Genomic DNA, 25,025 nt, shown 5'->3' on the forward strand with positions numbered 1-25,025 from the left:
TTGTCCAGGAAACCAAGAGAAACTCTCATATACTTGCTCCAGCTACTTTGTTTTTTATGGAGCGCACGCCCACAAAAGCATAAGGTCCATATGGCCGTTATTGATTCGGGCCATCTGCTAAGCCAGGACTTGCTCCCACCATGTTGGGTTAGAAGCTACTTCGAAAAGCCTTTCCTCCCATAAGAGATGCCTTGGTCAGATGGGGACGGGGATGGATTTCATTACAGGGCGGGGACCACAGTGAGAGGAAGCCGGGGCAGGACTCCAAGGGGACCGTCTGCAACCCTGACCCCACAACAAAGGCCAGAGAGACCCAGAACATGCTGACTGACACAGGGGCACAGGGGGGAGGGGGGTAGATGCCCCCCCCGCCATGCTTTCACTTGTTCGTGGCACAAGGAGGCCTCTAAGTAGCTAAGGAAAACAGCACATCATCATTAAACACCTTGCAAATAGCGCTAGACGCCTGCAACACGAGGAAAGGGGAGAGTCAAGTTCAAGCTAGTGGGTGAGGTCCATTGGCCCTACATTTCTGCTCCATTTTTAAAGGGAATCCTACTCTTTTCCCTCTCCCTCAGCTTCTGAAGCGTTTTCCTTTCCCAGGCACCTTCCTCTGCTTACTCTCAGCCCAGGGGCAACATTTTCTTTCCCTCCCAAGTGTGTGTGAAGACCACTGATTGTTTTTAAGTCAGAGCTCTGTGAGAAATTAACACTGTTCTTCATGGAGCTGCTCAAAAAGCCCCAAACAACAAACCCACTGATTATTTGTAAACTGGAGGGAAATAAAGTTCCACGGAACTTTCCCACCCCCTTCAAGGGCTGCTTGGGGGGCCTCGCTACACGTGGGGCTGTGACTCACGTAGTTCCGTGTACTCCGTCACAGGTGTTCCAGGGCAACAGCGATGCCACGGAGGTGGTTTTGAACAGGCTGCACACGCCCCTGCTCACGAGGTTCGTCAGGGTCCGCCCTCAGACCTGGCACGCGGGCATCGCCCTCCGGCTGGAGCTCTTTGGCTGCCGGGTCACAGGTGAGGTGGCGCTCCAGGGAGGTTGGGAGCTGATTGCGTCTTGGCTCTGCTGTCTCTCAGCCCACGATTGCACCACGTGACCTTCCGGGAAGGATTGGCTTGAGGTCTCAGGTCCTAGCAGAATCCTTCTCTTCATTCAGTGTGTGTTTATTAAACATGTCCTATTCCTACTTCAATAGGTCCTAGCAGAATCCTTCTCTTCATTCAGTGTGTGTTTATTAAACATGTCCTATTCCTACTTCAATAGGTCCTAGCAGAATCCTTTTCTTCATTCAGTGTGTGTTTATTAAATATCTCCTATTCCTACTAGCTAACACCTATTGAAGGCTGATGGGCCAGGCTCCATGCCAAGCACTTGGGTGTGTTATCTTCTGTCATCTTCATAAGCGCTCTGTGAGGCAGGGCTCCTAGTCTCTCCACTTTACAGATGAGGAGACTGGGACTTGGAGATTTAGGTCCCCCAGCACTATGTGGTAGAGCCAGGATTTGAAACTAGGCAGTTTGAATTCAGAGCCCGGCTCTCAAATAACACTTTCTGGTCCTAGCTGGTTTGGCTCAGTAGATAGAGTGTCGGCCTACGGACCAAAGGGTCCTGGGTTCTATTCTGGTCAAGGGCACATACCTTGGTTACAGGCTCCTCCACGGCCCAGGCCCTGGTCAGGCCTTGTGCAGAAGGCAACCAATGGATGTGTTTCTCTCACATCAATGTTTCTCTCTGTCTTTCCTTCTCTCTTCCACTCTCCTTAAAAATCAATGGAAAAATATCCTCGAGTGAGGATTAACAAAAAACAAACAAATGAAACAAATAACACTTTTTGCTGCCTCAACTGGGGGCCAAGAGCTATGCAAGGCATTATGGGTACAGAGATGAGCACAACAGACCCAGGTCTGGGGGGACAGCTAGACAAGTTGGGAATACATAGTCATAAACCAACAAACCCACAAATACAGGTAAATCAAAACCATGATAAGGAACACTGTCGGAGACTTGCTCCAGTCTTGGAGGTCAGGGAGGAGGAGGACTTCCTTGAGGAAGTGGTGGCTGAGCTGAGGGCAACAGGCACACAGGCCTCCCATCCGAGTACTAGCCAGGCCCGACCCTGCTTAGCTTCCGAGATCAGACAAGATGTGGGGGGGGGGGGGGGGTTGTATTCAGGGTGGTATGGCTGTGAACCACACAGGCCTTAAAGACTGGAGGGAAACTCCACAGGGAATGGTCAGTTTGCTCAACTGCACAGGGGCCAGAGGGACCAAGAGAGAAAGTGAGAGGACGGGCATGGAATGTGGGCTGAGAGAGACCCCAGGGGTACAATTTGGAGGCTGGATTAGAAGGACCAGCGTGGAGCTGGGAGAGCATTGGAGGCTGGGCAGGGGTGTGCATGAGAGAGGATGGTGGCTGGACCAGCCCTCGCCTTTTATGAACAGTCTGAACCCTTCACCTTGTAGACTGAGCCCAGAGCAAGTTTGTTGCTTCTTTGGCCTAAAAAGGTCTTCAGTGTACACCTGCCCCCGTCCTGTGCCCTAGCCATTCCAGCTCTGGGAGCGAGTGCTCCATGGTGGGGCCCTGTTTCGGCTTCTAGTCAAAATACCTCACATTTATACAGTCTGCATTTTTCACGTGCCTTCTTTGCACACCATCTCGTTACTGTCCCTAACAGCCCTATGAGGTGAGTGGGGGAGCAAACCAAGACTCAAAGAGATAAACAGCTCGCCCAAGGTCACCCACCAAGGAGGTGGCAGAGCCAGGCACTGGACCCACATTTTCTCACTACAAATGCTTGGCTCTTGTCACCTTTGCACAAAGACTCGGCTTCCCTCTGATGGGAGTGTGCATCCGAACCCACCTAAGGGACGGTTTTCTGTCCCTTCACATTGCACAGGGTGTCCAGCAAGGACTCAGTGAAAACTCATTTTCTGGAAAATTGAGGAGTTGGGACCACCTGGAGGGTCTGTAATTCAGTGTCCAAGTACCTAAGTGCACTGACAGAGGACCCTGCCTTCTCCATTCACTCATGTGCTCCACAAATGTTTATCGAAGGCCTGCCGTGTGCCAGGCCCCATGCTGGGAGCTGGGGCCAGAGCAGGGAACTAAGCAGATGGGATCTCTGACATCATGGAGCTTTCAGGCTGGTGGGCAAGATAGATAATTAGCAAAGACAAGTGCTGGACCATTCTAAACGAAGATGTGTGTCTGGACAAAAAGAACAGGGGCTCCGAGCAAGAGTGACTAAAAGGACCTCATTAACTTGGTTGAAAGTTTGGGGACAGCCTTTCTGAGGGTGTGACATGTAAGTTTAGGGGGTGAGGAAAGGTTAGCCTGGTGGCGACTGAGGGGAAGAGCCTGTGGGGCAAGCAGGAGCTGGTGTCACCAACAAAGATCTGAGAGTCCTTGGCAAACAGCCTTAGAGGCTTCGGCATGTCGGGCTCTGGGCGGTGAGCTTTGGTAGAGTAACTAATGGAACCCTCGCAACAACCCTCAAGAGGTAAGTACTGCTATTAGTCCTCCTTTAAACCTGGGGAAACTGAGGCATGGAACAATTCAGGCTAGTTAGTGGCAGAGCAAACATGAACCCCTGCAGCCTGGCTCCCAGTCTCGGCTCTCGGCACTATTCTGCCTCGAAATGCAAAGAAATCAGTGCTGACTTCAAGTGTTTGATACCAGTTGGTTTTTTTCACAGCTCCCTACTAATGGGGTGTCCCCAGTTACTATGCTGTAGCCCTGACCTCCTTCATCTTCCTCCCCGCCCCACAGACGTCCCCTGCTCCAACATGCTGGGCATGCTCTCGGGCCTTATCACTGACTCGCAGATCTCTGCCTCCTCCACCCGCGAGTACCTCTGGAGCCCCAGCGCCGCCCGCCTGGTCAGCAGCCGCTCGGGCTGGTTCCCCCGGATCCCTCAGGCCCAGCCGGGTGAGGAGTGGCTGCAGGTGGACCTGGGAGCGCCCAAGACGGTGAAAGGCGTCATCGTCCAGGGGGCGCGCGGAGGAGACAGCATCACTGCCGTGGAGGCCAGGGCGTTTGTGCGCAAGTTCAAAGTCTCTTACAGCCTGAACGGCAAGGACTGGGAATACATCCCGGACCCCAGGACCCAGCAGCCGAAGGTAGGGGTTCCAGGAGGACTCTAACCTTAAGTCGGGGGTGCTGGTTTCCCATCCAGACAGTCATCACCAAACACCTACAATCGAGTGTGAGGAATATTCATGAAGAGATTACTTTGTGCCACGCACTGTGCTAACTGCCTTATTTTAATCCTTATTATAATTTCAAGTCTTCCAACATGTTTAGAAGGTAGACCCTTTGTCAGTCCCATTTCAGAGATGACAAACTGAGGCTTGATGGCATGCCCAGGGTCCCACAGTGTCCCTGTGGTGGTGGTTCCATGGTTCAGACCCCATGAGCCTGACTCCAGAGCCCAAAACGCCTTTCGGTCAAGTTCGACGCCTTTTGTACGCTCTCTCAGATAAAGTTTCCTTCCAGTTGGCCAGACATCCAAAGGAGATGTGGTTTTTGGAGGCTAAACTATAGAAACGGGGGATTTACTTCCAAAAACAACTATGTTTTCCTGAATGTGGCTGCCCTCCTTTGTAGTTCCCTAGTCTGGACTCTTAGATCTTTCCTGCCTGGTACTGCGGCCGGGCGAGGCAGGAGAAACCTGCTCCAGGCCTGAGGCACAGCCCCTGCCGTCAGGGGCGCGAAGGCCCACCTTCCAGGCCGGGAGGAGCCCCAGGAGGGGGAAGACATTGTTTCTCTTCTCCAGGTCAGTTTCCTGGTTAGCCAGGCCTTCCCAACCCCATTTCTAAGTTTCCCCTCGTTTTCCTCCAAAGAGCAGGGCCCCTAACCAGGAAGGGGTAGCCCATGTCCCCGTTCAGCCCCTTTTCTAAGCACTTGTGTTCATTCTTGACACTGAGGCAAGGGCTGGGTTGGAGGTTTGCAATTCTGATGTCAGCTCCCAGCTCTCAATTCCAGGGGCTGGAAAGGCTCAGGGCTCGGTAACCGGAACCTTCGGTGGATGGAGAAGTTGGATCTTGGCTCTACTTAACCACTGGGTGTGGGGAAGCCTGGGAAAGGAGAGGATCTTCACCAGGGGCAGAGCCGGCCCTCCCCATGACAGCCCCCCTTTGGGGCTGCGGACCCGGGCATCCTGCAGCACTCCCCGTTCGGATCAGCCACAGCCCCTGCCTGTCCCCACACCAGCCTTGCCCTAAGCCAGGGGCTCCCAGGTGTGCTGTGGGGCGGGTCCCCCACCTGACTTCCAGCAGGGCGGCCCCACTGTCCTCAGTTTTATGTACTGGGGCTCCAGGAGAGTTTTCTTTTGATAGAATTGCCTCCACTAAGCAAAGGTTTGGGGAACAGTCTCTGACTATCAGTGTGTGACCAGGAGGTGTCGAGAAGGTCACTTTCCCTTCTGCCTCTCCGTGAACTTGGACCATCAGTGAACTGGGACTTTCTACATCTAGACGTTCAAGCGCTAGAAAAAGAACTAGGTTAGAACGTCTGCTTTCTAATAAACTGGAAAGTTCAGAACAGGCAAGGCAGCCTGAGCTCCCTTCTCTTCTCTCTGGGGCTAAGTCCAGCATGAGACGCATTTGGAGCCGAATTCTTTTCTGAGGGCTCAGTTTCAGTCCCAGGATAGAAGGCAATGGACACTCAGACCTGCTCCCGCTTTCCATGGTCTGGGTCTCTCACCATCTTCCAAGTGAACATGAACCTTGTCTGAGAATGGAGCTCCCAGGGACCGTCATGTCCAGCGACCACAAAGCAACTAGGACGCTGCCTTCTGTTGGATGCGAAGGCTGGGGAGAAGCGGGGAGGAAAGGGAAGATGGGATGATGGAGGAGGGGTCCCCCATAAGAAGGGCTGAGCAGCCTGTCTCCCCTGCAGCTGTTTGAAGGGAACATGCACTACGATACCCCTGACATCCGAAGGTTCGACCCCGTCCCTGCGCAATACGTGCGGGTGTACCCCGAGAGGTGGTCGCCAGCGGGAATCGGGATGCGGCTGGAGGTGCTTGGCTGTGACTGGACAGGTAAGACCCTGGCTCCTCAGGATGCCCTGGGCAGGGGAGAGGGGGAGGGTCAGATCGTGATGTGGATGGGGCAGAAGGGCGTTGAATCCCCCTCCACTGAAATGCTACATCCCTGCCCACCCTGGGCCCTGCCATGTTCTCCTGCCTCAGACCATGGGCACTGAGCCTCTGGTCTTGGGAGTTTCTCAAGGGAGGTACTTTGTCATTTTTAAAGGATTGTTTCAGCTCTCCAGCCCGAGTCTCTCAAAAACAAATCACAACCACACACCACCCACCCAAATTCAATTAGATCCTGACTTCTCAGGCCAGGGAGCTTGGCTGTTGTTTTAGGGAAGGGAGAAAAAACAACCCCTCATGATAATCAAGTAATCGGTTTATGCATGAGTCTGGCCTCCAGATGTCAGCGGCTAAGAGACTTCATTTTCATTTCGAAGCCACATCTGTAAAAGGCATTCATTTGCTCAGGAGGGACCCGGTTGCTGGGACTTCTTCCCAGTGTGTGGCAGGAGATGGCTCATTCCCGCCCTCGCCAGGCAGCCGGTCCAAGGAGCGCCTCTTAATTCTCCTTGACAAGGAGGGGGTCCCTTGGGCATGCCCACCCTTTGCTGGGAAGCACCCTGCTCTTCTGAGTCAGACCCCACCTGTCCTCTGGGCACCAGCCCTCCTCCCCCCACAGAGTTGGCACTGGGTCCCCCAGAGCGCGCTTACTGCTGCCAAAGAGCTGGGGTGGCCGCCGAGCCCCACGCCAGCACCAGCACCAGCAGAAACGGAGCGGCAGGCGGGCTGAGCCTCCAAGTCCCACTCCACCAGGGCCCAGGTATCTCCATTCTCCTGTCTGCTGTGCCTGTCACCAGCAGGGGTTCTCGAAGGATTGATAAGGGCATGTCGGAGGAGTGCTTTCGGCTCCCAGGGAGAAAAGTGCCTCCGGCGTGCCCGCTGCGATGGCGATGGCGCAGAGGAGGAGGCCCGTGGAGGCATGCAGGTGGAAATCAGGCCCAGACCGGCCTCCCTCCCCCTCGGAGTGCAGGCAGCCCTCATGAGCACATCTAGCGGGAAGACACTTACTCCCCATTAGGTAGGACTTAAGGCCAGGTCTCCACCGAATGTGGGTCACCTGCCCATTTGAGGCGCTGAAAACGGGGGCTTCTAGGCCAGTGGCTTTCAAATGTCTTAACCACCATCCACAACTTAAAATAAATGTATAAAACTACCCACCAGACTTACAAGCGCACATATGCGTGCACACACACACACAAGCACACACGTGTGTGCCTATGGGGAACTGTGTGCCACTGAGTGCCTGGACTCTGGCCACAGATTGCCATGTGTAAGTCAGACACGTTACTTAGCCCTCAACATCTCAGGTATCTTAGCTGAAAAATGGGGGTGATCACGGTATAGCTACACCCCCTCGGGTTATTATGAGGATTCCACAAAATAATGGCTATCAATTACTTAGAATGCTGCCCAGCATCTAATAAACCTGTTAGGATAAGTAAGTAAGACTGAAACAAAAGGTTCCCCGAGAAGTGCTCATCCTTACCACATGCGTGCACACTGAAATATTATCGTTGCTATATTTAAAATGCTGGTCACGACCCATTAAATTGATTCCACAACATACTAATGCATGTGACATAGTGTAGAAAAAAATCACAAATCGCAGCCAGCACCTCTCTCACAGATAAAGAAACTGAGTCCCCGAGAGAGGAAGCCACACGGCAGAGGTCGCTCAGCCCGCTGGGGGTTTGCTCACAGTTGCGTCCTCTCCTCGGGCCCTCTGGGCCCAGCCACTCCCGGCTGGCCCTGCTCTCTGACCGGCCGGACAGTGGCAAATGGCTTTTTCCACGTATTGCACCCTCACCCCAACCTGGCCCAAATGACACTGGTGATGGTCAGCAACAGGTTTCTCATTTCAAAGCCCTGCCTGGCCATTCCTCAGAAGAGCAGAGTTGGGGCTCGTTACCCTCTGCCCAGCCTCCCTCCCTTTGAAGTCTCAGACATCTGGTTTCAATTGCAGTTTAACGGGCAGTTACCTCGGAGCGCCCAGGACAAACACTGTGGACGCAGAGGCCGGCTGCCGTTGCCTCGCTGTCAGCCGCACGCCCTGCCCTCTGTGGCCTCGCCAGCCCCTGTGCCCCTGCACTGAGCGTCATCTCCACCCATCAGCTTTCCCATCTTGCTACCTCACATTTCCAGAAACTGCTCTCCCAGGGCACGTGGCTCTCTGGCTTGTCACATGTCCATCCGTTTGTGCGACTCATCCTTGGTGCATGTCTTTCATTCCTACCCCAGAAGGATCCCAGGGAAAAGAATGGGCCGGGCCGAGTCCCTGCCGCTACGTAATGTGACGGGGCTGCTTCACCTGTTAGTCGGTGTGTGTTTCAAATGGTTACTTCTTGCCTTGCTGCCTGGAGTTTGCTGTACAATTGAGTTTGAGATTCGTGACACAGTGACAAATTCGAACTCACAAATTAGGAAGCTTCGAGGTTATTTGCTGTTGACTGTGAGCAAGAGGCAGACACGGCAAAGGGAAGTCTGAAAGGTTAGGTGCGTGGTACTTAATAGCAGAAAGACGGGAAATCGACCGTGAAAAAGCGATTCAGCGTATTTAGTGAGTTCCTGCAGCTCCTGGCTTTATTAAACGGTATCCTGAAGGGGACCTGACAAAGACGCCTAATCACACACAATAGCGCCAAGGAACAGGTATAGAAATGGGAGGGACCACGCCTGGGCGGATTCCGGGAGTCTCGTGGGAGCACAGCTCTGGGACGAAGACCCCGCCCCACGACACATGGATTTGAACACCAGTTACCAGCTCTCCTTTTTGCCCCACCAAGGGCCTGACTCACAGTTTAATTCATTTCACAAATGGTTGCTGAATGAATGACTGGGGTGAGCAAATAAACAAGTGAATGGATAGGTGAATGAATCACCAAGTCAGAACCGACTGCCTGCGGCCAGGTTGGGCCCAGCCCGGTTTTGTTGCATTCTAGTTATTATAATATTTTGAATAAGTTGCCAACATTGATAAGTCTGGAGGTTTTCCATGGGGATTTTTGGATTTGGTAGGGGGGTTTGCAAGATCTGGCCATACTTGGCCACCTCCCCACTCTTCCTCACCCCCATCCCTCAGGGTCTCAATCTGCTGGAGCCAGTCCTGGTGGCCCCTTAAATCAGGCAGGCAAGGTCCCCTCTGCCACCTTCTGTCCCATTCTTGACTCTCCCCAACCCCCAGCCTGCCTTGCAGGAGCTATTTGCATTTAGGAAGCTTTTGAATCTGCCACGCCTTATTATGTATTACATGGTATCCTGAAGGCGGCCTGACAAAGACGCCTAATCACACACAGTGGCGCCAGGGAACAGGTATAGCTCTAAAGGCACAGCCCCAAATGATTCCCACCCAGCGGAGTCTGGGTCCCTTTGAATCCGCAGCCCTTTCCATTGCTTTTGTGCAAACGTGAACAGCAGTGTCGGGATCACATCTCCCAGGCACCGGCTTTGTTTACGGCTTTGGTGATTGGGCCGCCCAGGTGGGGTGAGCTTTGGTTCCAAAAGTTCTGTATTCACACAAAACTAGGGGTGAGGCGGGAAGGCATGTCGGCTGCCACCCAAGGGGAGGGGCACAGGTAGGCCCTCGGTTTCCTCTGAACGGAAGCTCACGTCGTTTAGCAGCAAGACGCATGCAAACTGGTTTTGATGAGCATCATTCATTTTGTGTGTTTGCTCACCCACACTTCTGTCTTCACGGACCACCCAGAGTGTGGCCCTGTCTCGCGTGGCCTTCATGCCGGCCTCAGGGCCTCTGCTGGGTAGTGAGGAGCAGGAGTTTGTATCGGGGCCTTTGTCTGGGCTGTTTCTGCAGCGTGAGCCCATTTTCGTTCAGCTCGGACAACGCTCCGACATCACTGCCGGCACACAGGGGTGACCTCAGATGCATGTGTCCAGCCTTGCTTTCTCTTTCTCTGATGGCCCACACTCAGACAGGAAACCGAATTTGGGGCACCTTCCTCCCGCTGTGTTTCAGTGCGGGCCGCTGTATGCAGCATTCACGCCCTTCCTTTGCCTTCACGCAGATGCAAAGCCCACCGTGGAGACACTGGGACCCACCGTGAGGAGCGAAGAGACCACCACCCCATATCCCATTGACGAGGAGGCCACGGAGTGTGGGGAGAACTGCAGCTTTGAGGACGGTGAGGGTCGGGGTCAGAGTTGCATTCATCCTGGATGGCATGGGTGCCAACCAGTGGGGATGGAGGCTGACCTGCGGCTGGGCAGGGACCTGGGGGTCGCTGGGTCAGAGGTCATGGAGGAGCGGGTACTCAGGGGCTTGGGGCAGTGGCCATTTCCAACCAATCAGTAGGGCATGAACCCACTGATCATCAGCTGAGATAAGGGTCCATTTTTTAAAATATATATATATATTTAGTGATTTCAGAGAGGAAGGGAGGGAGAGACAGAGAGAGAGAGAGAGAGAGAGAAACATCAATGATGAGAGAGAATCATTGATCAACTGCTTCTTGCAAGCCCCACACTGGGGATCAAGCACACAACCTGGGCATGTGCCCTGACCGGGAATCAAACTGTGACCTCCTGGTTCATAGGTCGACGCTCAACCACTGAGCCACCACAGCCAGGCAGAAGGGTCCATTTAAAGAAGACTCCTCCTCCGAGAAGTCCTCTTCTCTAGCCCTCACTTCACGTGGTTAGAATCCACATCTGTGATCCTTTCTCCTGCTAAGCCGTGTCTTCACAATATAGTCAGGTGAAAACCTGGAGGTGACGTGGTTCAGGGAGCCCAATAGTCACGGTTAACTCAGCAGTTAACCTTCCTTCATTGTATTTCCCCGTCTCTCACCACCACCGATTGAGAAAGTGTCATAATTTTCTGACTCCATGGGGTCGCGCGTCCTCCTTGGGGCGAGTGCAGGTCAGTGACAAAGGCGGACTTGTCAAAAGGCACCTCAGTTCCTTCCAGGCACAGGGCCCCTCCTCTTCACGTGGGAGATCTGGACTCCTCTCATTCCGCCTCCTAAACATACCCACGTTCGATGGAAACAATTGGCAGAGACCAAAAGTGCGACAGGTTTTAAATCATACCGCTAAGGAACGGAGTCTGAGGACATTCCTAACAAACCACAAATTTTGGAACACCTGGCATTTTTGGCTAGAAGTTCATGCCTGACAGCCTCCATTTACAGTAAATTACTGACCATTATTAAATGTTCATTAAACAAAATTAGGGAAAATTGAAGAGACTTGGGAAGTGATGGAGACATAGAGACGCATCGCCGACTTCATAGGTGGGTGGACAATGGAGTCTGCCGGCCCCGCACGCACACTCAGCGGCCTGACAATCGGAGGGACTGCGCTGATTGAGTGGCCAACTCAAAAAAAAAAAAAAAAAGGCTGCGAAGAAGAATGGGAGGGAAGCCAAAAATAAATGCTGAAGTTGTGTGACTGAAAAATGATAATTTAATGCATATGCTTTTAGGAATGTGCTTTTGTGTATTGTGTGGGTGGAGGGACACTATTGGTCAGGGTTAGTGGAATACAGAATCCTGACATTTTAATGAACTTGTTTTTGTTTTATCAAGAGGAGAAGGAGACTTGGAGAATCTTCCAAGACATGTTTAAGATAGTTTGAGGGCCAAAAGTAGAATGCATAGGGAGTGGATATATGGTGTCGGGTTAGCAGGGCTGGCTGGGCGGAGGGCGGGGGTGGAGGTTCTATCTAAATGACAGCCCAAAGGAAAAAGTAAGCGTTCTGCAAACGTTCAGAAGTTTCATATAATTTTCCCATTTGTAGTGGTTTGTTTCCTTTGAGGTTTCTTTGGTGGTTCCTCCCTTCCCTCTTTTTTTTTTGCAAAAGATCCCTTTGTGGAATTTGGTTCCTGAGATACAGTATTCATGTAAACATGAGAGGGGAATTACGGTATATTGAATTACTCCATATTTTTTGAACGGAAAAATAGAAATTCAGAAATGGCTGGGAGAATGGGATGGTGAGGGCTAAGAGCTGACTTTTCCAAGCCACAGGTTGATGCTGTAATAGATTCCATGTGTTTCTTCTCTACTCGAGCTGACTTTGGCCCATGGTGGGCAAACATTCCACGTTCCCTCTTGGGAAGGAGAGGCATGAAGAGGGCCCGGTGGCACACAGTGGCCCTCTGCGCTGAGGCCAGCCCTGCCCTTGCCCTCCGCGGCGTGCCCTCTTCACCTCCGTGGTGGGAGCAACCTGTTTCCAGTCTGTTGCTCACTTCAGACTTCCTAACCCACGTCTGAGGCCTTCCCCCAGAAATTCCTCCCTGGGAACCCTGAGAACGGAAGTGAGAAGGCCAGAGACCCCACTTCCTCTCTGCTGCCAGCACTGGCCAACACCTTCCTGCCGTCTGCACAGGCCCTTCTGGCAAGCACAAGCGTCCAGACTTGTCCCATTTCCTCTTTCCTCCCACCTCCACCCATCCCCACTTCATCACCCATTTAGCACCAGCTCAGTCTTGGTTTTTAGAGCCGAGTGGACCCTCAAAGGAACACCTCAGGTTCAGACTTCTAGCTCAGGTCTGAGAACAACTGAGCATCCAGGGCAAGCCACCGGTGGCCACTCCTGAGACGCCCATGAGGACGCACCCTCTGCTGACCTTGGACCCAGCCTTCCTGTGCAATTCCTTTTCCTCCGGGTCAGCGCTGAGCGGGGCGGCCGGCTGGTCTGGTTCCCTCACTTTGCCCTCACACGCCACCTGGCAGTGCCTCCCCCGGGGATGTTGAAATGGCCCAGTCTTCCGAAACAAGAGACCTACCGCAGGAGGTGAAGGGGAGCAAACAAGCCTGCCTTGTTTCGGGGCCCACTTTCTCCTTGCTGGCCTGCATTCCCGCCTCTCTGGATGCTAACGGCTGCCCATCACTCCCAAGAGCCAGGTGGGCAGGAGCCAGCCTTCCACCGAGGCGCTGGGGAGACATTCTTCTCTGGCGTTTAGGGAGCAGCGATTTTCACATTGGTCTGCTCTCCGAGGTGGACAGAGAGGCCAGGGAGAGCCCGAAGCCACTCGGTGGCCTCCTTTGTGATCGCTTACTATGGGAACCGCGGGCAGACTTGGCTTTCGTGCCTGGGAAGGATGAGACCAAAGGCTGACCCAAAAGCCAGCGACCGCCAAGAGGAGTTACATGAATGAGCCAGAGGGAGCCTTCTTTCTCAGCTCTGCACTCAGGCCTTGCCAGCCATTGAAATAGCACCACGGTGGCTGTTCTCTGAACCCATTTCATTGGCGTTCCTTTGGCTTATTTTCTTCTCTCTCCTTTTAGACAAAGATTTGCAGCTCCCTTCAGGATTCAACTGCAACTTCGATTTCCCCGAGGAGGCCTGCGGCTGGATGTACGACCACGCCAAGTGGCTCCGGAGCACCTGGGCCAGCAGCACCAGCCCCAACGACCGCACGTTCCCAGGTAAGCCGGCTGCGAGTCCAGAGATAAGCGCGTTCCTGCTCGCCTTCCCCATGCTCTCCAGCAGGCTCCCTCACTTCCCAGCACAGAGCAACCCTCTGCCCTTTGCCCGCAAACCACCACAGTCTTTGCTCACGACGTCACCCCACAGAACAGCGGGTTGGTGGTTCCTGCCCTCGCCTGTGATTACAGGACGGCCTGGAAGCTGGGCGGGCGGGAGAGAGGCCAAGATAAAAGAAGAGGAAGGAAGGAAGGGCCGTGGGGAGGTCTAGGAGATGCCATGAGTCAATGTCCCCTTGTTCCCGTGGCCGGTCCTCACTGGCAGCATCACAGAGCCTCTTGTCAGCTTCGGGCTGGGTATTGTTCCTAAAGGGGCCATCAGGAAGCCACGGGCCTTGAGTCGGCCTTACCTTCTCCCAGGGTGGCATGGCTTCTGTAGCGAGCTACGTCGAGGGCCTGAACACTGCCATGCCCAAGGGTGTCTAGCAGAGCCGCCTGGCACTGTCCTTCAGAGTCAGAGTCCAGAAGCCTCTAGCCCAGGAGTGGGCAAACTTTTTGACTCGAGGGCCACAATGGGTTCTTAAACTGGGCCGGAGGGCCGGAACAAAAGCATGGATGGAGTGTTTGTGGGAACTAATATAAATTCAAAGTAAAGGAGCAGAGGGGAGAGCAAGAGAACCGGATAGAACAGCCGGATCCGGCCCGCGGGCCGTCGTTTGCCCACGGCTGCTCTAGCCCCTGGAGGTGAGAACTTGCCTGGGCCTTTCGATCGGTAGAAGCAGGCCACCCACCATGTCCACGGCTGCACGTGGTTACAGGCATGTTTTGGTAGGTGCTTAACAGCAGCTCTCCGAGGATGAGAAGCCCCGCTCTGCACTGAGGGCCACCGTCCGGGTTGTAGATCCTCCTGCTGTGGTTGAACTCAGGCCACCAGCCAGCAGTGGAGGTGGGAGAAGTGCAACAACACAGCACCCCGCAGTTTCCCCCGCAGGCAGATGTGATACATGCAAATAACTTGGGGAGCAGAAGTACTGGTAAATGGTATTAAAATAATTAGGAAGTGCTGAGTTTCAAAGAACTTATTATCTTGAGTTTGTAGTATCATTTATTTACTTGTAACTTTCTATCATTTAATTTTTAATAGTGCTTGCGTTTAACAACTGGCTTGCAAAATCCCAGATAATTTAACAACAGGTCATCGCAAACACCGGCTCTGGCACTCCAGGCATTCGCTTTCAAATTCCCACACCCCTGGCCTGGGCTGTAGGCCCCTGTGAGCATTGGAGAGGAAATGGGTTCACTCTGGAAATTAGCAGATTAAATGTCGCCTGACTAGAGAATAAAGGGGAGAGGGACCGCCCCTTCTGCAGGGTCCCCCAGAGCTGCCCCCTGCCCCTCACTGCAAGAACTGGCAGTGTCCCTTGTCCCCAGGGGAGGCAGTAGGACAGATGTGGGGAGGGCGCTGCGGCCGCCTCCCGACACGGCCTACACTTGCTTTCCCAGAGGGTCACGGCGTCTGCTCTGGAGAAAAACATTTTCATATTTCAAGTGTTTATCTCTTCAGCGTTCGAGTGCTCAGAGAGATTAATATCTGAGGATCGGCGCAGCCGCGGGCAACGGGAGAGAGCACTTACCCCGTCCCAGCCTTAATCACCCTCCCTCCTCTCCTTCACTGCAATAATGTTTAATTAATATAATGAGCCTCCTGCACGCTGGAAAAAAAATACTTATTTTTATAACCCAGCCTGGATTTTTCATTTTATTTCCTCTCCTTTGAGACTTGGCCCAATTAATTGGTTGTTCTCCCAACCCCCACTTTTTATCTTAAAGATTTGTAGGGTATGTGCCTGTGTGTGTGTGTATGCCTCGTATTTACATGTGTGTATTTGTAGGTACATGTGTGTATGTATGTTTCTTTCTCAAGGTGTTTTGTGTGTATGTGTACGTGCATATATCATGTGTTTTTATGTGTAGATGTAGATATATTGATAAATATGTATATGTCTGTGCGTGTGTTTTGTGCATGAATCTCTGTGCATGTGTCTATAGATTTGTGTGTGTGTTTGTAGTTTATATGCACTCATGTGTGTGTAAGAAGGAAGCTTGGCAGAGGCAGTTTGAATAAAGGGATGTGGATGATAAAGCATGGAGACCTTTACTGGCTCTTATCCAGCATTCATCTTCAGGTCCTGTCTAATAATTCAGCCTCTTCCCTTGCACTCCTCTGAGCAGATGTTCTCTAAGAATGTCTGAGGCCTTCCCAGGCCAGGCCACAAGGCCACCAATTAGCAAGGGACACTTCAGTGACTCTCCCTTTGACCCTGGCCTTTACCCCTGCCCATTGCTTGCTCACCTCTGCCTCCCCCTCACCCAGCCCTTGCCCTCACCTGAGTGCCCCGTCCCCGACCCTGGCTACTGGATGGGAATTCTAGTCCTTATCCTCATTCAGCTGATTCATTGCAGCCTGCGGTGGGTAGGGCTCTTCGGAGCAAGCTCACAAAGCGGGCGGAATTCCAACCTGTGGCTGGATGGATCCGGACAGAAGGAAAATTGGGGCCATAAGGAACTACTCGATCTAGTGGTGTTTTTCCCCTAAGATATTGAGAAAGAAAGTAATTATTTTCCTCCTCCAGAGGGATCCCTGAAGTTTGGGAAAGTGGCACTTGTAACTTGCCTCCAGAAAACAGAATCATAATATTGTCTTCAGAGCCCTTCCTTCTGCCCCCTGATGACTTACAAAAGCCTGTGCTGTATTTCCCATGTTCCTTCTCCTGACAAAAGTGGATCGCGGGCTTTCAGGAGGAGAGGAGAGAAAGCCCTTTCTGTTCAGGGTGGTCCTTCCTTTCTTCTTCTTCTTCAAAAAAAAACGGGCCCCCGAGGGGAGCAGTTGGGAGAGAGGAAACAGCTGTGCTTGGTTAGGGGCAGGGTAAATGCTAATGGGATCAGAGGGGCTGGACCTTCCAAGTCAGACCTGAGAGTCGCTGTGTCCCCCACAGGTCACCATTGTACAGAGAGGAGCCCACCCTCACGCTTAAGAGAAGTGCGCCGTATGTTTTAGCCCCTCATTTGATACATTTAAGAAAGGAGGTGTCTCCGTCGAGTCAGGAGAAAAAAGAAGGCAGGAAAGAAAATAGCCATGTTGAAAGAGCATGCACAGGCCATTTGGTTAGAAGTGTCTGTGGAAAAGACTTACATTCCGTAGATATTTTCTGATTTAGTTCTTTTCTCGTGTTTTGTTTTGTTTTGTTTTGTTCTTGTTTTGTTTTTTTTCTTTTCCTTTTAAGTAAGCAATTAGTTCTGTTCTTTTGGCCAGCGCTGGTGGTTGCTTAAGGCTGACAGGACACCCACTGGTTCCATTCCACTGTTTTTGTTTTTCAAGATAGTCTTTCAAGACTCTTGGAATTTCTTTTTTTAGCTCTTTGCTTGTGCTCAGAAGCCCGGAGTGTGTTCACACCCATTCCTGGGAAGCCTGTCCCGGGGGACCCTGTTCCCAATTCACTGACCCCTGCTGGTTACAGAGGAGCCGTCCCATGCTCTCCCAAAGCCACTCTGCCTTTTCTCTGTAGTTACGAGGACACAGAAAGTGTCCCCTAGTGGGAGTTTTGAGGAAGATCAGATTTAGGTCTTTAAAGAACAAGGCCAAAAAGTCCTTGAGATGGCCCTTTGTCAATAGGGCAGTCACTAGCCACGTGTGGCTATTTTAATTTAATTAAAATTAAATACAGCTAAAACTTTGGTTCCTTCTTCACCCAGCCACGTTTCAAGGGCACGAGACCCATGCTGCCTGGGACAGTGCAGGTATAGGGCATGCTCGTTGTCACATTGCCCTGGCGACCACTGCTCCAGCGCCATCAGGCATTGACCTGAGGGTGACCTCTGGGACCCTCGCTGCTGCTGCTGCTCCTTGGTTTGGTGCAAAGCAAGAAGCAAGTGATTAGGGGGACGTGCCGTCTATACTATCCCTTGATGGGAGTGGTCCATGGCTGGTATTTGGCTCATTGTTTCGTTTTACCTCAGTGTGCAACCTTAATAAAGTGAGCAAGTAACATAGCATTGGATAGGGTAGGAACTATTCATTCAATCAAAAAGGGCATCCTAAATAAATACTAAGCGATACCAATAATAGTAGGAATGCTAATTGTTTTTGCTGTTATTATTATTGTTGTCAGTGAGACAGAAAAACTGGAGACACAGGTACTTACGCCAGGTCAGCTTCAGGACCCTCAGGTGTGTGTGGTCTCCCTCACGTGTGTGCTCTTGTACACACTTGTTGACCTCATGAAGGGTGGGTACAGTGTGACTCCATTTTAGTAAGTTCAAATCGTGGGCGTGATATAAAGAAAACAGGCAAAGCCTACACGGAATAGTCTACCAGTAGGAAAGGACAGTTTTGGTGTCTTGCATTCATGTGTATTGGACTGAGAGAACAGAACCTTTCCTCTGGGTTCAAAAACCATCTCAAGTGGGAGCAAATCAAGGATACAATGTTCGGCAATGTTTGAATTTTCCACCTGGTGACTATCCCACCAAATGTGCGTGGCAGACGTGGGCTGTTGGATGCAGACTGGGCCATTGTGTGAACTCCATTAGAATGGAGGACCACAGCTGTGGGGCACCCACGAGAAGATTAAGAGTGGGCCAGGATGCTGGACGATGGTGGCAGAGAAATCACAGGAAATAACTGATGGGTGAACTTGCTTGGGATGGACTTGATTTTTGTCAGAAAACTACTGGTGACTCCATGAATTAAAAAGCAACTCTCTGAACTCTAAAGACCTTCCCCATAGATGGGGCCAACAGCAGCAACCACGGGATTGGCTTTAGCTTGAGTTGCCCTGAGAAAGAGGTTGCTGTGGCTTGGCTGGGGCTTTGTAGCCACTGCAGATACTGAGACAGGAACTTCTCGGGCTTCAATCATGACAGATAATTAAAGACCAGGAACAGCTTGGCAAAAAGAAAGCCAACAGTCAAGCAATAACTTCAACTGGAAAAAAGAAGCATAGAGGTCCTTCATTAAGGAGGTAGAAACACTTCTTTGGCTTTGTGGAAAAGATAGCAGTAGAGAGGAGAAGCAATTACTCCTTTTTTTTTTTTTTTCTTAAGGCATCATTGCTTGAGTCCCCAGCAGTGTGTGGATAAACAACAAAGGGGTGGGATGATAGCAAGATCGCCTCCATTGCAAAGCGTTTCTGAACGCTGACATCCCAAAACAGCTTCAGGGAGACTCTTGCAAAGACCAGGCCTGACATCCCAAACTGTCCACAAAGCGGTCAGCTGTAAACCTGGAGAACATCCTGCTGAGTTCATCCAAAGTCAGTGTTTCCTTTCGCTGGTTGTTAATTTGAGGACCTCAGCGAGACAGATTGACCTTGGGAGGCCAGCCGAGGGGCTGACTCATGTTTTAAGCATGACCTGTACAAAGAGACTGCATCTCCTGCAGCACTAAATATTCCTTCAGATGGTGGCTCTAGCAGGAGGGCGCAAAGCTGGCCAGGAGAGGCACGCACTGGACAGATGGCGTGCCTGGCTTTGTGATAGCCAGGAGGACCCGCCTGGTGATTTATTTCAGGGTTTGGTAAGGTGGGGATGCCGAGGTTCCGTGGCTGTTGGGCCAGATGCTGTCACGTGCTCACAAAGCACTCGCACAGCTGAAGCCAGATGTGGCGGTAAATCGCCAGGTGAAGTATCAGGAGGCCCTTGTAGAGGCGGCCGCAGGTTAAGACGCCTGAGGACCCTGTCCTCTGCGCTTCGTCCCTGCCCTTTTGAACTCCCGTTGTTCATTCCCACGTGGGGGTTTTCCCTGCATTGAGGGCAACAACAGATGTTTGGAGTCAGGGACCCTCCCCAAACACCTCCCAAGCGTGTCAGGTCTGGGAGATGAGGAAGTGTATCTCTGGGACATTACTTCTTCATTCTCTTTCAACAACTGGACCTATTTCCTTCCCATTGTCTTTCTGTTGGAAGCTATCCATTGCCGGCATCACTGCCACCAGGTAGGAGAACAAGAAGACAGCCACCAGCCAGGGGTGGTTCTCAGCTAGTCCATTGTAGCTCTTCAAAGGGCTCGTCCTTAAAGTCCAAGTAAATCACTAAGGTAGCCCCTCCCCCCATGCCATCCCATGCCAACCCTTTGCTCTATCTGGTCACCAGCAGCCAGTGTGTGCCTAGCAGTCGCTCTGTGTTCGGCCGTACACTGGGATGTTCCAGAAGAACAAACTTCACTTTCACACGTGTGCTTCATTGTAGCACGGAAGTGGGTGCCCCGACTTAAAGGAACAGAGGCACTTCACTTAGAGAAGGGTCCGTGCAGACCCACCCCTGTACCTAAAGGCCTGCAAAGTGGATGTTTAAAGGAGCAAGGGTTGTGTTTCCAGGAAGCAAAGACGAAGGGTCTCCCATTCTTCATGAGTGACAGTGTTTCTAAGTCAGAAGACAGATATTGGGCTGTGCTCCATCAGGGATGGAAGGAGAACATGTGTCTAAAGTGACAGCAGGAAAATATAAAACTGAATGGAAGAAGTTCCTGACAGTGAGGGTCGTGACCCAGGAAACACATTGGCCACATGGCCTGTGGAAACTCCTTCCCTGGGAAGTTTAAAGCAAAGGGTGGACAGCTGTTCTGGATGTTTCGGCCTCGTTCCTCTGGACGGCAGGACTGGCCTGCTGTAAGCCGTCTCATGAGCCCCCTCGCGTTCCAGGATCACGTATTACTTTATTCCATCTAGCACAGGTTCACACACAGATACGTGGTAAATTGTGCATGATGCACAATTTGGGGCTGCCCAGTTTTGGGGATTAGGATGATGGATCTGGAAACCGTCTTATTCCTAAAAACATTTTTACTGTCCTCAGGCCAAACCATCCTTGCCTTTGAGTCTTGGATTGGTCTTCCCAAGTTATTGGTGCTCTTCCAACCCTTTTTCTTTCTAAAAAAAACCAAAAAAACAAAAAGGCAAGCACAGGAGGCAGTGTGGATAGCCATAGTAGTAGTGATAAAAGGCTATAATTTATATCGAGCTCTTACCGTGTCCCTGTTCCTGTGCAAAGCATTGTGCACGGCTTGTTCCATTTCCTCCTCACAACCCTATGCAGTAATGACGTTATTATACCCATTGTACAGATGGGAAGACTGAGGCTTTAACAGATTAATGAGGATTAGGCTGGGGTTCCAGCCCAGGCTCAGGTGATTTTACTCAGACTGATCAGGACTCATAGCTTACTTCCATCACTCTGTAGCTGGGGTCTCAGACACATCACTTCAGTTCTCTGAGCCTCACTTTCTTTTGTTGGTAAAAATGAAGAAAATGATAATTACTTCACAGGGAAGATTACATAAGATAGGCAGATAAAGCCTCCAGTGTAATATCTGGCACATAGTAGGTGCTCAGTTAACATCGGTTCCCTTCCCCCTGCTTCTCCTCTCCCCCTCCCTGGATTTTCCTGGTCTCGGCCATTCCTCCGTGATGTCCTGCTTCTAATCAGGTCTCTCAGTGACAGGCAGGCAGGGACATTTTGCAGCTCAGCGTCCCTCTGACTGATGTCTACTGCTAATTCCCTAAATTTACATATCATCTTTCTTCCCTCGAGCTCACAGCACTTAACAGACAAGTGGGGCACAAATGATTTAACTAAGTGAAATTCAGAGGCCTGCTTGTCTCGAGATTCTGCAAGCTAGTGGCTTAGCTCAGATGTCAGCACTGAATTATGATCCCTCAGCTGCTCGTGCTTAGCACGCCACCAGGATTAACTCCCTGGTCTTCCAGTGGCCCTTTAAATCATGCATAGCGATTATCATCTTATTGTGGGGGGCGGGGGGAGGGGAAGGGAAGCGGCTGAGCTCGGGCCGTGGGAGAGGCAGTCTGTAAAACCTTTGGCCTCATTGTGCCAAAGTTTTAGCCACAGGATGGGTAAGTACAAAACAGACCCAGATAACACCCAGCCAGCCCCTCTCTTTACACCTCCACACACATTTTCCTTCCTAAATCCTACCCATTATGCCACGATTCCCCTGCCGCTTAATGTAAATTCACACAAGTGACAGTATCTCTGCCAAGCAATTTTCAGGCGGCGAGGGGGTCTTATTTGTGAAACTGTGAAGGAGGAAGGCTGAATAATAAGTCTCGGAAATCTGGCGGCCTTTGTATCAGGTGGAGACAGTCAGGGCTTGGAAAGGGCTGCAGCGGGGGAGCATTTGAGGGGTTCTCACCTGTGGCTCCGGGGCTGGGACAATCCACAGGTCCCCCAGCTCTTGTTAGTTCACCTCACTTTTGAAAAGGGCTGTTGGCTCGGGGTGGGGAGGATGGTGAAGATATTTCATGAGTCTGAGAGATTGCCAGAAGCTAGCTGATTCTCTCTCTGTTCTTAGTTCCAATACATCGACTCCTATCATTCTTTACCCATGTGTTTGTCATTCAGTCATTCATGGCACAACATTTATTTTTAATAGTGGCATAGATATGTCACCATTTAGGGGCCGGTGCGAAGAAGCCCTATTAAGCCTTATGTGTGGGATACCGGGACCTGTTTATCTAACTGGGGACATAATAAAAACACACAAGAAACTGTTAAATTTTAGTATAAGGCAGGCGGTGTTTATGTGCTGAAATGCATGAAAAAAATGGCCTCCAGTCTTTTCAAACACAAGGTAAACGGAGTGGTACAGTCTCTAAATGCTCGAGTTGTTCAGAGAAGGCAGGTATTAATGTTGAAATGTGCCAGAAGGGTGAGGAGAAAGACGAGAAAAACAGGCGGGCTCTGCGGCTTGGTCAGGGAGGGAGGCATTACAGGTGAGAGGAGGAAAAGGAGCAGGCCCAGGGGGAAGTGCCTTGAAGAGAGTGTGATGGATTGCCTGGGCGGGGGGCAGGGTGCCTGGGCGGGGGGCAGGGTGCCTGGGCGGGGGGCAGGGTCCCTGGGCTGGGGGCAGGGTCCCTGGGCGGGGGGCAGGGTCCCTGGGCGGGGGGCAGGATCCCTGGGCGGGGGGCAGGATCCCTGGGCGGGGGGCAGGGTCCCTGGGCGGGGGGCAGGGTCCCTGGGCGCCGCTGAAGTGGAGCACGTGCTGTGTGAAGCTGGGAACACCTTCCGGCTCTACTACTTAGTGGCCTCTCGGCCTTGGACAAGTCACTGGCATCTTTCTGAGCCTCTGTTTTTTCATCCCGTGCAAAGTAAGATGAAGAAAACCGAGCTCGTGCGCATATAGCCAGGATTAAATGGAATAACGCATACAAACATGCTTTGTAACCTGTACAGCCTTATGCAGATGTGACATAATTATTATCATTAACAGCGGCGGTAATGAGATCTGATGGGAGAAGCATAGGTTAGAAGCGCAGAGTGTCTGGTTGTGGCACCGGCGTCTCCTCCCTCCACAGATCACCGTCATTAACAATCTCAGCTGCAGGCAGCTGCCGGGGTCTGTGCTGACTTTGGCCTTGGAGAGGTCTCATGTTGTGAGGTGCTAGCTAGGCAGATATGGCTTTCACTGGTTAAGGAGACACAAAGTGGAATCCCAACTATGCATCCTAAGCCGCTCTCATTTGATTCAGGGTGGGGGAGCTTCTAGAGCAATAATCCGGAGGCTCTACCCAGAGGGCCTTAGAGAAGAGAAGAGAGGTGCCTGGAGGAGGCGAGGCAGGGCCTCTATTTGATGGTGGGACTGTCGCAGGCTCAGCTCTCACGGGAAACATGACGTCAGCAGGAGTAACAACAGCAAACCAGTGGTTTCTGAGCTCTGGAGTCCTGGCCTGTCCTTCCCCAACAAGCCCCAGGTGTTCACAGACCCTGCTGAGTGAGAAAGTCTGTGCCCATCTCCCATTAGCATGACCCCGAGGTGGCTGACATGTGGGGTGCATGCAGCAAGGGTCCCTGCCCTCCTGCAGAAGTGACCAGCCCGAGAGGTTTCAGGGCCAGCAAGAGCCAGTGAGGGTTCTCCTCAGAGGCCACCTCGCTCTCTGTACGCGTGGCCAGAACTCCCTGCCCGAGCTGGATTTGCAGGGGCAGGTCCCACACCTGTGTCTGCAAACAGGGAGAGGAACTCGGTCTCTCACATAGTGTCCGATGTATTTGAAAACTCATCAGCTAAAAGGCCCCTCCTCTGAACATTTGGATGGGAGAAACCTTAATTTTCCAACATGTGTGTGTCCTCTGCTAAACACACAGCCTTCGTCGGTGATGATGACAGCGCCTGTGTTCCCTGGAGCTGTGTTGGCCTCGTGTGAGAGAAAGGCCAAGTGCAGGCCTCCCCAGGCCGGGCAGGGAAGGGGGTGGAGCCCGAGAATCTCCCCTACTCAGCCATCATCCCCCGTTCGCTCAAAACTGACACTAGGCTTCTGATTTACGGTCGCCCAGCACCGTCGAGTAACGCTGGCAGAGACAGAAGGTTTTAAATGTTTTCCTTTTGGATAGTGCCCAGCCAAGATGACAAAGGCTCAGAGCATAAACCACCTGGCCAGCGCCAGCCTCTAGTCCAGCAGCCTCCTCACCCCCGTACAGTGCGGCTCAGTGGACTGCGTTGGCCCTTTGAGTAAGCCAGTGATGAGGAAGATGAGGGTCTGGCTTCTTAGGATCCAAGGAGAGAAGACAAGTAGACACAACCAGCCGAGACATCGGGCCAACCCTGCCAGGCGCCCGCCGTAAAAGTGGCTCAAAGGCAGTGATGCTGAGGAATAGGCAGGAGGGACTAGCTAGACAGAAAGACTCAAGGGCCTCAGAGGACTCAGTATTTGAATCAAGGCTCTGAAGGAGCCATAAGAAAGGGATGTGGGGCCTGGAGAACCAGGACTTGAAATAAACAAGACACTCAAACTCGGGCCCCAGCTGTTCCCGGGAGGGGCAACAGCTGCCAACAGGTGTCTTTCCCAGGCGTTTACCAGGAACCCCTGTTTGGTTTGTTCCCCCCAGATGACAGGAACTTCTTGCGGCTGCAGAGCGACGGGCGGAGAGAGGGCCAGTACGCGCGGCTCATCAGCCCGCCGGTGCACCTGCCCCAAAGCCCCGTGTGCATGGAGTTCCAGTACCAAGCCACGGGCGGCCGCGGGGTGGCGCTGCAGGTGGTGCGCGAAGCCAGCCAGGAGAGCAAGCTCCTCTGGGTCATCCGCGAGGACCAGGGCAGCGAGTGGAAGCACGGGCGCATCATCCTGCCCAGCTACGACATGGAGTATCAGGTGGGGTGGTGGCGGGAGCCGGTGCGGGGATCCGCGGGTGTCCTTGTGATCTGTATTTCAATATTTCAAAGGGCCGTCTGCGCCCATTCATCATTAGGGAACGTGGTTAAGCTGCTGTTTTCATTGTGTTTCTCACGTTGCCGTGGCAACTAAATGACACTCTTATTTGTTATTCAGAGTGTGCCTATCTCTACACCCAGACTTGGTTCTTTGTTCCTCCTATTGCCTTTTATATTGCTGAAATCTTCTCCAGCAAATGTTTCTTCTCTCCATTTTAGTTTAGATTGCTATCCGGTAGGCTGACAAAGGGACACAGAAGCCAGGGAAATAAACAAACAAACGCTCCACACCCAGGGAAGAGGCCTGTGGAG

General features: G+C 52.1%; 1 protein-coding gene across 5 annotated transcripts in view; it reads left to right on the top strand.

The window, feature by feature from the left end:
- The window catches only part of NRP2 (neuropilin 2), a 118,493-nt gene that overhangs the window by 62,165 nt on the left and 31,303 nt on the right, over positions 1 to 25,025 (top strand). For 4 of the 5 annotated variants that reach the window (XM_080671073.1, XM_080671074.1, XM_080671075.1 and 1 more), the window contains exons 8-13: positions 884 to 1,028; positions 3,781 to 4,130; positions 5,911 to 6,055; positions 10,132 to 10,248; positions 13,358 to 13,498; positions 24,392 to 24,654. In XM_080671073.1, coding sequence (XP_080527199.1) covers positions 884 to 1,028; positions 3,781 to 4,130; positions 5,911 to 6,055; positions 10,132 to 10,248; positions 13,358 to 13,498; positions 24,392 to 24,654 — 1,161 coding nt within the window. The remainder of the gene's footprint in view (positions 1 to 883; positions 1,029 to 3,780; positions 4,131 to 5,910; positions 6,056 to 10,131; positions 10,249 to 13,357; positions 13,499 to 24,391; positions 24,655 to 25,025) is intronic. The other variant, XM_080671077.1, reaches the window with a different exon arrangement.

The sequence above is a fragment of the Plecotus auritus genome, assembly GCF_963455305.1.
Source record: "Plecotus auritus genome assembly, chromosome: 5".
In the NCBI taxonomy this organism is placed as follows: Eukaryota; Metazoa; Chordata; class Mammalia; order Chiroptera; family Vespertilionidae; genus Plecotus; species Plecotus auritus.